This window comes from Cupressus sempervirens, chromosome 6, assembly GCF_028749045.1.
Source record: "Cupressus sempervirens isolate cs-2001-9-10 chromosome 6, ASM2874904v1, whole genome shotgun sequence".
In the NCBI taxonomy this organism is placed as follows: domain Eukaryota; kingdom Viridiplantae; phylum Streptophyta; class Pinopsida; order Cupressales; family Cupressaceae; genus Cupressus; species Cupressus sempervirens.
This window is the reverse complement of record NC_143123.1, coordinates 417768447-417781806: the sequence shown is the minus strand read 5'-3', so window position 1 is coordinate 417781806 and position 13360 is coordinate 417768447. Positions and strand designations below refer to the sequence as shown.

Here is a 13360-nt window from a genome sequence, read left to right as displayed (position 1 = left end):
ATTTCCACCATGTGTCATCGAGTCTGCTTAGACTTCCAGTTGCAGTTGAGGACTTTGGATTCTTTCTGGGAGGATTCATAAAGTTTGTTTGACTTGCCATCATGTGGGCATAATGGAGGGGCAGTTTGGCATCTATTGAGCACTTTTTGGAGCATCTAGAGGGCATATATTCTGGGCTTTTAATTTCTATCCGACCCATGGGGTTCCACTTTTAGAGGTTGCAGTTATGTGCAGTTGAGACTTGGATTTGATATAGGCATTCACTTTTACTTGTTGATGTATTCAGTTTTGGGCAGAGTCTTTGTATTTTCTGAGCATTGTGCTTATTCGTTTTTTGAATTGTTTCAGTTTGGAGTATGTACTTTTAGAGTCTTTAGAGCAATCATACAACATTTTTGTGTTTATCTTGTGAACTTTTCTTGTATGCAATTCAGTGATTGATATTAAGTGTTCATTGTATTTCATTTTCTGAAATCTTACACATATTTATGTCTCATTATGGATCTTCGAGTTATAGCAAGTTATGTTCATAGGTCATAAGTTGTGTAAAGCTGTTTGGAAATATCCATTGTAATTCATATTCTTTTGATGTTTCCTTGTAAAGCCTATTTATGAAATGCTTATATAAACAGGGTATCTATCAAGATTGTACCTTCTTGAGATAACCGTATATGCTGAAGTTGTGTTAAGAAAATTACAGTCTTTAGTAAGTATTTTTTGTGTATCACCTTGTTTGTGAAAGTTAAGTCATCAGCCTTTTCCCATCAGTTTGTTTAAGTTAGTATAGGTGAAATACCAGTTGAAAATTCGAGCAACCGGCCTAGAATTTAGAGCTTCAACCATTCGAATAGTTTACCCACAAGCTTGTTCCCATGTTCTCCAAGAGTGCTATGTATTCAATTGCTTAATGTTGGATGCACTTTTAGGAGTTAACAAAACCTTTAGGGAAAAAAGAGATATTTGTTGGCTACTGTGAAACATCTAAAGCCTATAAGATTTATTTCCCTGGACAAAAATTAATTGAGCTAAGCAGAGATGTAATCTTTGAAGAAGGTGTTGGATTTAAAAGATCCAAAGATACTCAAGAAATGGGTATTAAAAATCAAGAGCCTCCTCAAAATATGGAAGAGGGTCACACTTATGAGATTGAGAGGGGGACTAATGAACATATGGGGGATGATAACCAAAATGAACCTATGGATTCTACTAAGAATCCTACAGTAAATTGCAAAAGCCCTCTATGTGCAAGAAAGATGATTCAAGAAATTGAAAGTTGTGCAGTCCCAAAAGGAACTTTTAGGGAAAGCAAAAGACCTCATAGACACTCCAGTTATGTGGCCTTTATGAGTGAAATGATCAAATTAGAACCTTCTAATGTTGAGGAAGCCCTTAAACATCAAGTTTCAAAAGATACAGTGACAACAGAATATCAGTCTATTCTTAAGAACAATGTGGGACATTGTACTTAGACCAAAAGATAAATTAGTGGTTTCATCTAAATGACTCTTCAAAATCAAATATGCTGCAGACGGCAATTTTGAAAAGTATAAAGCAAAATTTGTTGCCAAAGGTTTTTCTCAAAAGGAAGGAATCGATTATGAAGAAACTTTTGCTTCAATTGTTCGATATACCACTGCTAGGACCATGCTTTCTATCGCCACATGAAAAGGATGGAAGATACATCAAATGGATGTGAAGACTACTTTTCTCAAAAGTATAATAGAAGAGGAAGTCTACTTGGAGCAACTTGAACAATTTGTGGCTCATAATAATGGTTCTCATGTTAGTAGATTAAAGAAAGCCCTATATGGTCTTAAACAAGCTCCTCGAGCCTAGTATTAGAGGATAGACAACAATCTTTTAGAACTAGGGTTTTCTAAAAATGATGCAAATCCAAACCGTTGCTTCAAGGTAATAAATGGCAACATGTTAACTCTCATTCTTTATGTTGATGAATTATTGTTTACAAGAGAAGATTGTCTCATCACCAAGTGTAAACAAGATCTAGCATCTAAATTTGATATGAAGGACTTAGGACTTCCACAATATTTTCTTCATTTAGAAGTATGGCAAGTATGGCAACAAGATGATGGTATTATTCTAAATCAAGGAAAATACATTACTGGTATTTTGAAAAGGTTCGGTATGATGGACTACAAACCAATGTCTACACCTATGGAGACAAATCTACATAAGTTAAAAGAAGCGGCTAACTCATAAACAACATATTCCACTCTTTACCAATAATTGATTAGATCCTTGATGTACTTGGTCAATAGTAGACCAAATGTAATGTCCCCGTTTTTGGCGAGTCTATGCAGTTGATAGAGTTAGCTCATCATAGCGACCCTCTTGAGTTGACAGAATGTTTTGGGGGTCCCAGTGGTGAACTTACTATTTTTGGCAGTTGCTATTTTTGGCAGTGTAGTGGGTGACTCTGGCAGTTGGTCGTCACCTGCAATTGATTGGATTAATCATTGCTTGAGCTCTTATTTAGTTATTTTTCATTAAGTTGTGTTGTTATAATAATGTTTATATTATTATAATAATGACTTTAAGTGTTATTAACTTATTTCTAAAAAGCAAGCTGGAAAGTTTCAAGTGTTGAGTCTTTTGGGAAACTTCCACGATTTCTGAAGTGGAGATTTTTGGAAACTTTTTCCAACGAGAGCTTATAAATAAGAGCTCATTTCTTTGGGAAAACACGCTTGAAAATATAATTGCTTTTTTTGCCTTTGTGGCCTTTCCTGTTTTTTGTCCTATTAGCCCTTGCTGAAGTATAAGGGTCTCGTCTGGGTAGTTCCTGGCAATCGTGCTGAAGTATACAATTGGCCGACATACTCCTACTGTATTTCTATGGCTAAGGAGTAGGATCTTGAGTATATTCATCTTTTAATCAATTGGAGAGGGTTTTTGAAATTCTGAGAATCATCCTGTAAAAAGTTCATTGAATTTGTTGTTGTTGTATAGAAAATTCAGCACAATCTCTTACTGTTTAATCACTGTGTCTAAGAGATTGTTATCGGTTTTATGTCGATGTCTACAAGCATTAAATCGACCTTCTGTAGTTGATATTCTGAAAAAGTGTGGGCGAGATTGGGAGTTGGAAGAAGGGGCTGAGTTTCATCTGCTAGCGGCGCCTAACAAACACAATAATTTGGACCTGTTGTAAGGCGTAATTCTGCCCTGTATATGGTTGACGTCATCTTCAATCAGACTGCCATTCAGTTGCAGTCACATGTAATGCCCGAGTTACCATTTGGAGGGAGAACTTAGGAGTGCGGACTTTGGAGTGAAGAGGTTGGTTTTGCAAACACAAGCCGTGGATAGCTTTGGTATGATTGCTAATTTCGTGTGGAGCTGTTATACTGCCTGCGGCCAGCTCTGGGGCCTATTGCAACTTGGACGGAACTCAAACTCAAGCCTGCAGACATGTCAATTCTAGGTTTAATTGATTTTGTAATTTTGAATGGTGTCAAAATTTGAATAAATAATTCATAATGGTAAAAGAATATTGTTGAGCATAATTTTGTTCAAAAACAATTTCTTTATCCACAACTGGTTGATAAATTCGAAAAATTATTAAGACCAAGAGGAAGTGAGTTTTACTACAAAAATTATAATAGAAGCTAGGTAGAGTTTTTACAGTGGTATCTGAGCGGTTTCCTGCCAGCCTGCAGGAATTAGGCTTAGTTTGGTCGGTGCTTTGTTTGAAGTGCAGTCAATATTTGATTTGATATTATGACTGATGATACGAGGTTTGTGCCGAGTATGCACTATATCTGAAGGGGATGTAATTCACCTCCCAGGGAAGGTAAATCTGAGATACAGTTTGGTTCTGTTGGTAGTCCAGGCAGTTCAGGCGGGTCCGGAAGTAGAGATGCTAAAGTTGACAGAGAGGCTATGCGAACATTTAGGAACCTGGCAGCCGGACAACAACAGATGGCAGGTGTACTACAACAGTTGTCTAATACTCTGCAGTAGATAGCACTTCCTCGAGGAAGTAGGGAGAGTGCAGATCTCAAGTCGAGGATAGAACTTGAGATGGTGAGGTATAGAGATGTAGACCGAGCACTTATAATAGGCCGTAGAGGCCCACATTTTTGAGACCTGAGGTGGATGCAGTTAGAATTAAGTCTGAGGCTGCTCCTTTTGCTGATGATGTGCTGGCACACTTTACCGAGTGGGATGCTTTACCACAAGCTATTAAAGAGCATTTGAATTTTGATAGGTTCCTAACTTAGAAATGGGAGCATTCCAAAGCAATGTTGGGACCCGAGAGACAACGACCTCAACAGACTGAGTTGCAGTAAGTTGATAGTAAGATGATGCTGGAGCACTTTGAGGGCACTGGGAGAGTGATAACTCGGGCTTGGATTCATAAGCTCGACACATATTTGGCTTTGCGTCCTATGTCTGAGGAGGATGTTATCAGATTTGGAGTTTTGCATCTGGACGGAGCTGCCCATGACTGGTGGTACCATGGGTTGGTTTCTTTGCGACATGATCAAATCACTTCCTACCAGGAGTTCGTGGAACGCTTGATTGAGAGGTTTGATAGGAAGGATCCAGAGGTGTATTTCCGTTAGTTGGCTCAGTTGAAGCAGTCTGGTGGATTGGAGAGCTACATCATTGAGTTCTAGAGGCTTTCCGTCATGGTTTATGATATTTCAGAACGCAGACGAGTGATGTTATTCATGGAGGGATTGATTGAGCCACTTCGTGGATGGGTGAAGTCCTTGAACCCATCCTCTAGGTAGCGATGAGGAAGGCATGAGACCTGGAGTCCTCTTCTTGAAGCAAGGTTGCTTCGAAATCTTCTGCTCTTTCGGCTGATGATGAGCCCCCACCAGCTGTAGAGGACAAGGGTAAGTCAGCGGAGAGATCTGATGACATTCCTAGAGAGGATTTGAGGAAGCGCTAGCTTTGCTATTGGTGTAAGGGGCCTTTCTCTAAAGGTCATACTTGTGCGTTGAGGCCGAAGGAAGCAGCGAGCCGTGGTATGTGGGTTTACACTAATGAGATTGAGGATAACGATGACGATGATCATACTGATGACAAAGTTTATACTGTGATGAGCATTTATAGTTTGGTATTTGACTCACATGTCCAGGATTTCCACTAGTTACAGAGTTGGTCTGAGCCTACGCTGGATTGTCTGCAGAAGTTGAGATCTCCTCAGGATTTGTCGATTAGTGATGTTCCGATTTTTACATTGCCAGCACAATTATTTGGTGCTATAATGTAGGTCATGTTATTGGGTTTGATGATGGTATTGGCATTTGGTTGGTTTAGTGAGGACACGAACATCACTTGACTTCTTGTGGGATCCTGGTGGAGGTTTTTGCGTGATACCGGATTGCTGAAGGACAAGCAATCTTGGGGAGGGAGGACTGTAATGTCCTCGATTTTGGTGAGTCTATGCAGTTGATTGAGTTAGCTCATCATAGCGACCCTCGTGAGCTGACAGAATGTTTTGGGGGTCCCAGTGGTGAACTTACTATTTTTAGCAAGTCTATTTTTGGTAGTTGGTGTTTTTGGCAGTGTAGTGGGTGACTCTGGCAGTTGGTCGTCACCTACAATTGATCGGACTAATAATTGCTTGAGCTCTTATTTAGTTATTTTTCATTAAGTTGCATTATTATAATAATGACTTTAGGTGTTATTTCTAAAAGGCAAGTTGGAAAGTTTTAAGTGTTGAGTCTTTTGGGAAACTTCCACGATTTCTGAAGTGGAGTTTTTTGGGAACTTCTGCCAACGAGAGCTTATAAATAAGAGCTCATTTCTTTGGGAAAGCACACTTGAAAATATAATTGTTTTTTGTGCCTTTGTGGCCTTTCCTGTTTTCTATCCTGTGAGCCCTTGCTGAAGTATAAGGGTCTTGTCTGGGTAGTTACTGGCAATTGCACTGAAGTATACAATTGGCTAATCCTATTGTATTTCTGTGGCTAAGGAGTAGGATCTTGAGTATATTCATCTTTTAATCAATTGAAGAGGTTTTTTTGAAATTCTAAGAATCATCCTGTAAGAAGTTCATTGAATTTGTTGCTGTTGTATAGGAAATTCAGCACAATCTCTTACTGTTTAATCATTGTGTTTAAGAGATTGTTATCGGTTTTATGGCAAGGTCTACAAGCATTAAATTGACCTGCTGTAGTTGATATTCTGAAAGAGTGTGGGCGAGATTGGGAGTTGGAAGAAGGGGCCGAGTTTCATCTGCTAGTGGTGCCCAACAAACACAATAATTTGGACCTATTCTAAGGTGTAATTCTGTCCTGTATATGGTTGATGTCATCTTCAATCAGATTGCCATTCAGTTGCAGTCACATGTAATGCTCGAGTTACGATTTGGAGGGAGTTAGGAGTGCGGATTTTGGAGTGAAGAGGTTGGTTTCACAAACACAAGCCCTGGATAGCTTTGGTATGATTGCTAATTTCGTGTGGAGCTGTTATACTGCCCGCAGCCAGCTTTGGGGCCTACTGCAACTTGGACGGAACTCAATCTCAAGCCTGCAGACACGTCAATATCATGTTCAATTGATTATGTAATTTGAATGGTGTCAAAATTTGAATAAATCATTCATAATGGTGAAGGAATATTGTTGAGCATTATTTTGTTCAAAAGCAATTTCTATATCCACAATTGGTTCATAAATTCAAAAAATTATTAAGACCCAGAGGAAGTGAGTTTTACTACAAAAGTTATAGTAGAAGCCAGACAGGGTTTTTACACCAAATATTTGTTATGCAACAAATGCACTTTGTCAGTTCATCTGTGAACCAAGATAGTTACACTTAGTTGCAATAAAAAACATTCTGAGATAGTTATGTGGCACAATTGGATAGGGCTTAAGATAATATAATGATTTAAATCTACATGGATATATTGACTTAGATTGGGCAGGGAGCATAGCTGATCATAGGAGAACCTCAGGGTGTTGCTTCAGTCTAGGATCTCCTAGTTTAGTAGGAAGCAATCTTTAGTAGTATAGAGTTCCATAGAAGCCGAATGCACCGCAGCATCTATGGGATCTCGAGAGGTTGTATGGTTAAGAAAACTACTTGTGGGACTTTTTGGACAATCGTTGCCCCCACTATCATTCATTGTGATAACTAAATTTGCAGAAAGCTTTTTCTGAATCCTGTATTTCATGATAGGTCTAAGCACGTTGAGATCCCCTACCATTATGTTAGAGACACAATGGAGATAAATGTTATCTAGCTGAGTTACATTAGTACAAATGAGCAAACTGCTGATATTCTAACCAAGCCTCTCTCCAAGATAAAAGTGGATCACTTTAGAGGTAAGCTTGGTATGGTAAAAATGTAAATTTTTCATTTGAGGTTGAGTCTCAATAAATTCATTGTATTAATACTTGTCATGTGAGTTATTATATGATCTTGTGGAAACATCTTGAAAGAAGACTATCTTTCAATGATGTTTACTTAGCATGGTTACTATTGTAAAGTGACGACTTTAACATTGTTTAACCTACTATCATGATGGAGATCATATGGTTCATATCCATGGACATGTCATGATAGTTCATATCTCTCATGTAATATTAACTAAGTGGTGTATAACCACAATGAGTTATATTATTGAGATATGTCATGGTGGATGTTAGGAGATATAGCATCCATGGATCTGTCATGAGAAGATATCTTCTTTGGTAGGCATCATGAGACTTGATGCTAGAGTACACGCCACAAAAGATAATGAGTGTGGTGATTATCATCTGACTAGGTATTTGTGGACATGCCATACTCCTGATGTCACTGTGAGGTAACGTCATTATGGTGGATGTCATTTTGATATTTGTGGATATGTTGTAATTTCAGATATCAAAGTGAGGTGATATTCTGCTCCTACAATACATGTGCTTATTGTGGTTTCATTTGGATAGAAATTACCCTCCCTAGCTAAGAGGGAGTGTTAATGATTTGTAGCTTCGGTCGGATAAGTCCAATTGATGAAATCAAATGCTTAAGTGGCCTATTGGCCTTGAGCATTTGATATCTATCCTCTCTATATTATTGTTATGAGTATTGTTTAATGTAATATATAATCAATATTTATTAGATTGTCATATATATATATATATATATATATATATATATATTTAAGGATATATATTATATAATATATCTATATTTATTCATCTAATAAATATTAATTATATACTAATATTCACAACTTATTTCGATATTGGGTATTGACCAAATTATCTTATTGTAGAATATCAATTTGAGAAATTGATAATAATATGAAATATTGACTATATGAAGTTGTTGATCAAATAACAAAGCAATTGAATTGAACGAGTGTTGTCTTATAAGGAACTGATAGAAATCTTGTGCTTCCTCCATGTTTTCATCGTTGACAACAAAGTCAACAATCATTGAATACGACTATGGTATCAATTGCAAGTCAAAAATTAACAAGTTGTTAAAGATACACTTAGTTGTAATGAAATGACATACCAAAATGCTGATTAGTATTGTTTTGGGACATGTCTCATGTAGAGGCATGCCTCTACGTGAAATTGGTTCATGCAGGGACATGTCTCTACAGGAGACATGCCTCTACATGAGAGCATATATATTGATCTGAAATGTATCTTGGAAGACACAAAAATTGACGAGTGTTATTACAAGTTACAGCAGAGATATATATCATATCTTCTCAAGTGGAAAGCAATATATCATATATTGCAACATTGTTCTCTCATATAGATCTGCATCATCACATTAGTTTTAAAGAGACCAAGGTATCTCATCAAAAGCTAATCTGGTTTCATCATTAGGAATTGGGCTCATCATACATCTAGGAATGTAAGAATCCTTTCTTAATCTGATCAGAAAACTTAAACTTGGACTAGAGGAATTTTTGACAAACAGTTGGCATGTGACCCAGATGTTATGATACCACTGAAATAATGAAGCTGTCCAGGAAACAGTACTATAATTAAAAATTGACTTTAACATCAAACATACAACCAAGTTCTCAGGCTTTTCCTCTACTGCTCATTACACAGATTTTCACTAATGAACAAAACTTATTGCATACATCAGTTTGGACATAATATAGCTCACTCACATTAAATATCTAAACACAAATATAGTAACAGTTCAAGAACCTGGGATGCCGCAGGCTCAACTATGTTGCTGTCTCGAGGAGCAAGGCTGCTGTATAGCTCACGCACACACGAGTTCGAAGTAGAGACATCTACCCAAGCTTCTGAACTGTCAGGTCTCGCATGGGGAAGCCGTCTACTGCTGATGAACACGTTATACTAGTGTTGCTGTGATCAATACTTCTGCCCACAGCTTTCAGATATCCTCTTGTGTCTCTTCGTGAATCACCCTTGCAATTGCACTAAAGAAGGTGACTGCCAGGAGATGCACGTTGATTTCCTACAGACCCCGTTTCCAGCTGGAGGATGCCAACAGTTGACAAAGTGAGTTTAACCATGCCATGGCATTGGAGATCACCTTAGACTCTCCTGGAGATTACCCGCAGTCACTGCCAGTCCTGTATTCTGCTCCTGCTACCGTCTACGGTCTGTTGTCTCTGTTATAAAGGGACCCGTGCAGTGTGTGTACTGGGGAATGATTTGAGGGTGCCAACCACGTTAACCCTGCTGCTGAAGACTGCTAAGGGGAGCTGACTATACAGGAACTCGTGAGAATGGAAGCTACATCAACGCTAAGACTTACCCTTGTCCACTGCTATATAATGACCATTCCCTTGCTTGCTTACCAGCTTACATCTGTTGTTACTAACCTGTATACTGCTAGTAAAGTCGGATATTCAGCTATCTGTGTCCTTCCACCTGCTGTTGAAACTCCAATTTATTTCAGATGTCCAATATACCAATCTGAACCTTAGTCATAGAATGAGTGTGAGTCACTGGGTTTGCATCCAGTCTCATCTTTTCCTCAAGGGGTTTTGTCCTCAAGAAATAGCCAAGTCACATTAAAGCAACCTTTTAGGATTTTAAATAACATAACCTTTCATGGTGACAATCCCAATGCAACTGCTTTCTTATATATCCTCAAAGTGTGGGAAGATGCGTACAACTTAGTAATGTGGGATAAAAGACTATTTTGACTTTTAGTCACTTAAAGTCATTTTGTCGTAAAGTGACTTTAAATAATAAAGTACTTCATAAATCAACTCAATAAAGCAACATGACTTTAACCTTAGAATTTCCCTCTTAAATATCTCCTCTACTGAAACCAAAAGACTTCTGTGATTGGCTGGCATCTTAAAACAAATGCAATTAGCCTATCCTGATGGAAATATAGACCAACTAGGCACCAATAGATCTAGCGTGGAGAAGGGGACATTACAAGGAAACAAGAAATAAAATTAAAATTCTTTAATCAAAAGTCTGATCTATATTTAAAACTATAAGGTTCTTCATGGGGGTAAGCCCTACTATTGGAAAGGTTTTGATGGGGGTGAGAGGGCATGTTGCATATATAGTATGGTATGGACTGCATCGACTTAGGTAGTCTCAAAAAGTAGAAAATCTCTATGAAAGTTCCCATACTAGTTTATCCTCCCAGCATCAAAGTAAGTTTGTTCTCGAGAAAAGGAGATTATGTTTACCAAGTATCAGTGACAACACAAGTAGCAGCTGTTCATGCCGCTTGATCCCGAATTACTATCAGTAGGAGGACCATACATTGACTTGGCTATAGCACCACTGAGGATCCATACGCGCCCAAGGCCCCTTAGAATAGTAGGGGGATGGGAGCCTTTTATGTCTTTGAATAGCTTCTAAATATTTCTTTCACACTTAGATCTCTGAGGAGGGTAGAGATACAGCTAATATCCGAGGAGAGGAGCCCAGGGATGGTGGGAGATAGAAGTTGGGCTGGGAACTTAGGAGCAATAATGAAAGGGTTTATCCCTCCCAATTGATAGAATTGTTGTGGGATTACAACATCAATGGCCCTGCTATGGAATCCGTCCACACCCCTGGACCAACAAGAAAACAGATAGGCCCCAAGGATTTTGTTTCAACTGCTTCTGGCGAAGAGGAAAGGCTAGTCCTTGGCTCTGGATGGATATTGTCTATTCATGGATCGACCGAGGGTTGAGAAGGAAGTTCAGATGAGAGCTTTAGAATGAGGGATATGGTAGCTGAGTCTCTGTCTCCAGCAAGACCTCTTAATATGATTCACTAATGTGCAAGGAATTGCTGCCAGATTTAGTTCTGTTTCCTGTGTCATTAGCTCCTAGAAGCCTGTCTATTGAAACTCAAAATAACTTGAGAAGTCTAGAGCACTTAAATGGCACTTTCAGTATTTTCAGTCAAATATTCTCAGACAACAATTCAAAGAAAAGCTCAAAATCCAAATTTTCTATAGCATTTCCAGAATCCATAGAAGTCCCAAGCTTCCTGGTATGTCTGTTTCTAATTTCTTCCCTTCAACTATAGAGTTATTGCTGCTTCCTAACATATTCGTATGCACTTCTAAATCTTGCATTTTTGAACTTAACAATTTAGTATTCTCATTCAACAAAATTTGTTATCCCTCAATAACTGGAGGGTGACAATTGGAGGTGTGTTGAAAGCATTTTGTATGTAGGGTTTTGGATCCCCTCAAAACCTTTTTGATCCTGAATCAATGCCAATTGCAGACAATTCTATTACCATGTCTAAATGTGTTCTGCTCTTAGACATACAATTACAAAACACTACTCTTTTGTGTTATTAAATTCACCTATTGTATCCAATTTCTAATTCTGATATTCATTTTGATTGAGAATTGGTGCTAGTGTTATGATATGCTGGGCCTAAATTATTCCTTCTTGTCTGGTATGTTTCTGAGCTTTTGACTTGCACTTTTAAACCCTGGCACATTCTTAATAAGCAATAGTATGGTAAACTGTATCCATAAAACCAGTGTGTTTTACAAGACCTCTTAAGACGATTCACTGATGTGCAAGGGATTGCTTCCAAATTTTGTTCTGTTATCTCTGTCATTAGCTCCTAGAAGCTTGTCTATCGAAACTCAAAATAATTTAAAAAGTCTAGATTACTTTTGAATGGCGCTGTAAGTATTTTTAGTTAAATATACTCGGACAACTATTCAAGGAAAGCTCAAAATCCAAATTTTATTTTTTGGTGCAATCAGATGACATCAAAACTTAAAGAGCCTGACATTACAACACATTTGAAGAGCATTGTTGACAAAAGCTTACTTCAATATCCTGAAATTCTTGTCCTGGAGGTAAGACCCTTACACTGGCATAAGTTCTTACGATAGTTTTGCGCTGTTAGCTATTTTGGCGGTTGTTTTATATTCATCGTAGGGTGCAATTCGGAACAAATGATATATACATTAGTAGCTAAATATGTTCATTTGCAGCCGATGTGCCTCTACTTTCAGTTTCAATTTTAAATAGTATTTTTAGAACTAAATAAAATATATTTGCAAACCAAATGATAAAATGGATTGTTATGCAAAAGATGGCTTTGATTTCAAAGTCTTGCGTGGAGGAAAATCCAGAGCTACGGCCAAATATGGGAGATGTTGTGTTTGCTCTTTCTCAGATGCTTCAGTCGTCATCCTACTCGGAAATGCCTCAAACAGATCATATCCCAGATATGAGCGTCTTCTACCAATGTCGATAATTGGTGATAAATCTGGTATTCATATCTGCCCAGATATAGACCATGGAAGAGCTGAAACAAGGCTAAAATCCTGTAGATTTGTATAAAAACATTTCCTTTTATCCGTATTATGAGAAACTATAAACTAATGAGCTAGCTATCTCTTAGATGCAGGAATGATATAAATAGTTCTGCATAGACCAATTGTTGGCAGCAGGAAGACTGCTTCTTTAAATTTGTATTTCACTCAAAGGGGAAACTAAACCAGTCAAGATATTTCAGATTTCTTCCATTCTATAAATACCAATATTTCAATCTTTCTTATATTTTTATCTTCACATTTATAAGCATACCAAGCGAATGTATAACTTCAACTGATATCTATTGCGATCTCACAGTACCGTGTTTTATGCCAATCAAGCTTTCAAATCTGTTAAGGATTTGACTCTCGATCCATCCGAGAGCCTGTTTCTAAAATCAACTTGGGTTAGCGTAGCATAATAAGATAAATTAGCAATATTTATTAGTGTAAATGGAATATATATATATATATATATATTTGATGAAGAATCATTTTCGATTAATAAATTAATATATTTATATTATGTAATTGGAGTGGACATAAATTCATATGTGAATATTTTATATTATTAACTAAGTTGTTTATTTTCTAAGAGTACTTTAACTTAATAACACAATGATGTCATATGATTGGAATTAATAAGATG

General features: G+C 37.5%; 1 protein-coding gene across 4 annotated transcripts in view; it reads left to right on the top strand.

Annotated features, from left to right (window-relative positions):
* Positions 1–12956, top strand: part of LOC149552836 (lysM domain receptor-like kinase 3) — a 132537-nt gene extending 119581 nt beyond the window's left edge. For all 4 annotated transcript variants that reach the window (XM_089788375.1, XM_089788374.1, XM_089788378.1 and 1 more), the window contains 2 exons: positions 12154–12249; positions 12489–12956. In XM_089788375.1, the coding sequence (XP_089644501.1) occupies positions 12154–12249; positions 12489–12653 (261 nt within the window). In that variant the 3' untranslated portion in view covers positions 12654–12956. The remainder of the gene's footprint in view (positions 1–12153; positions 12250–12488) is intronic.
* The last annotated feature ends 404 nt before the right edge of the window (positions 12957–13360 follow it).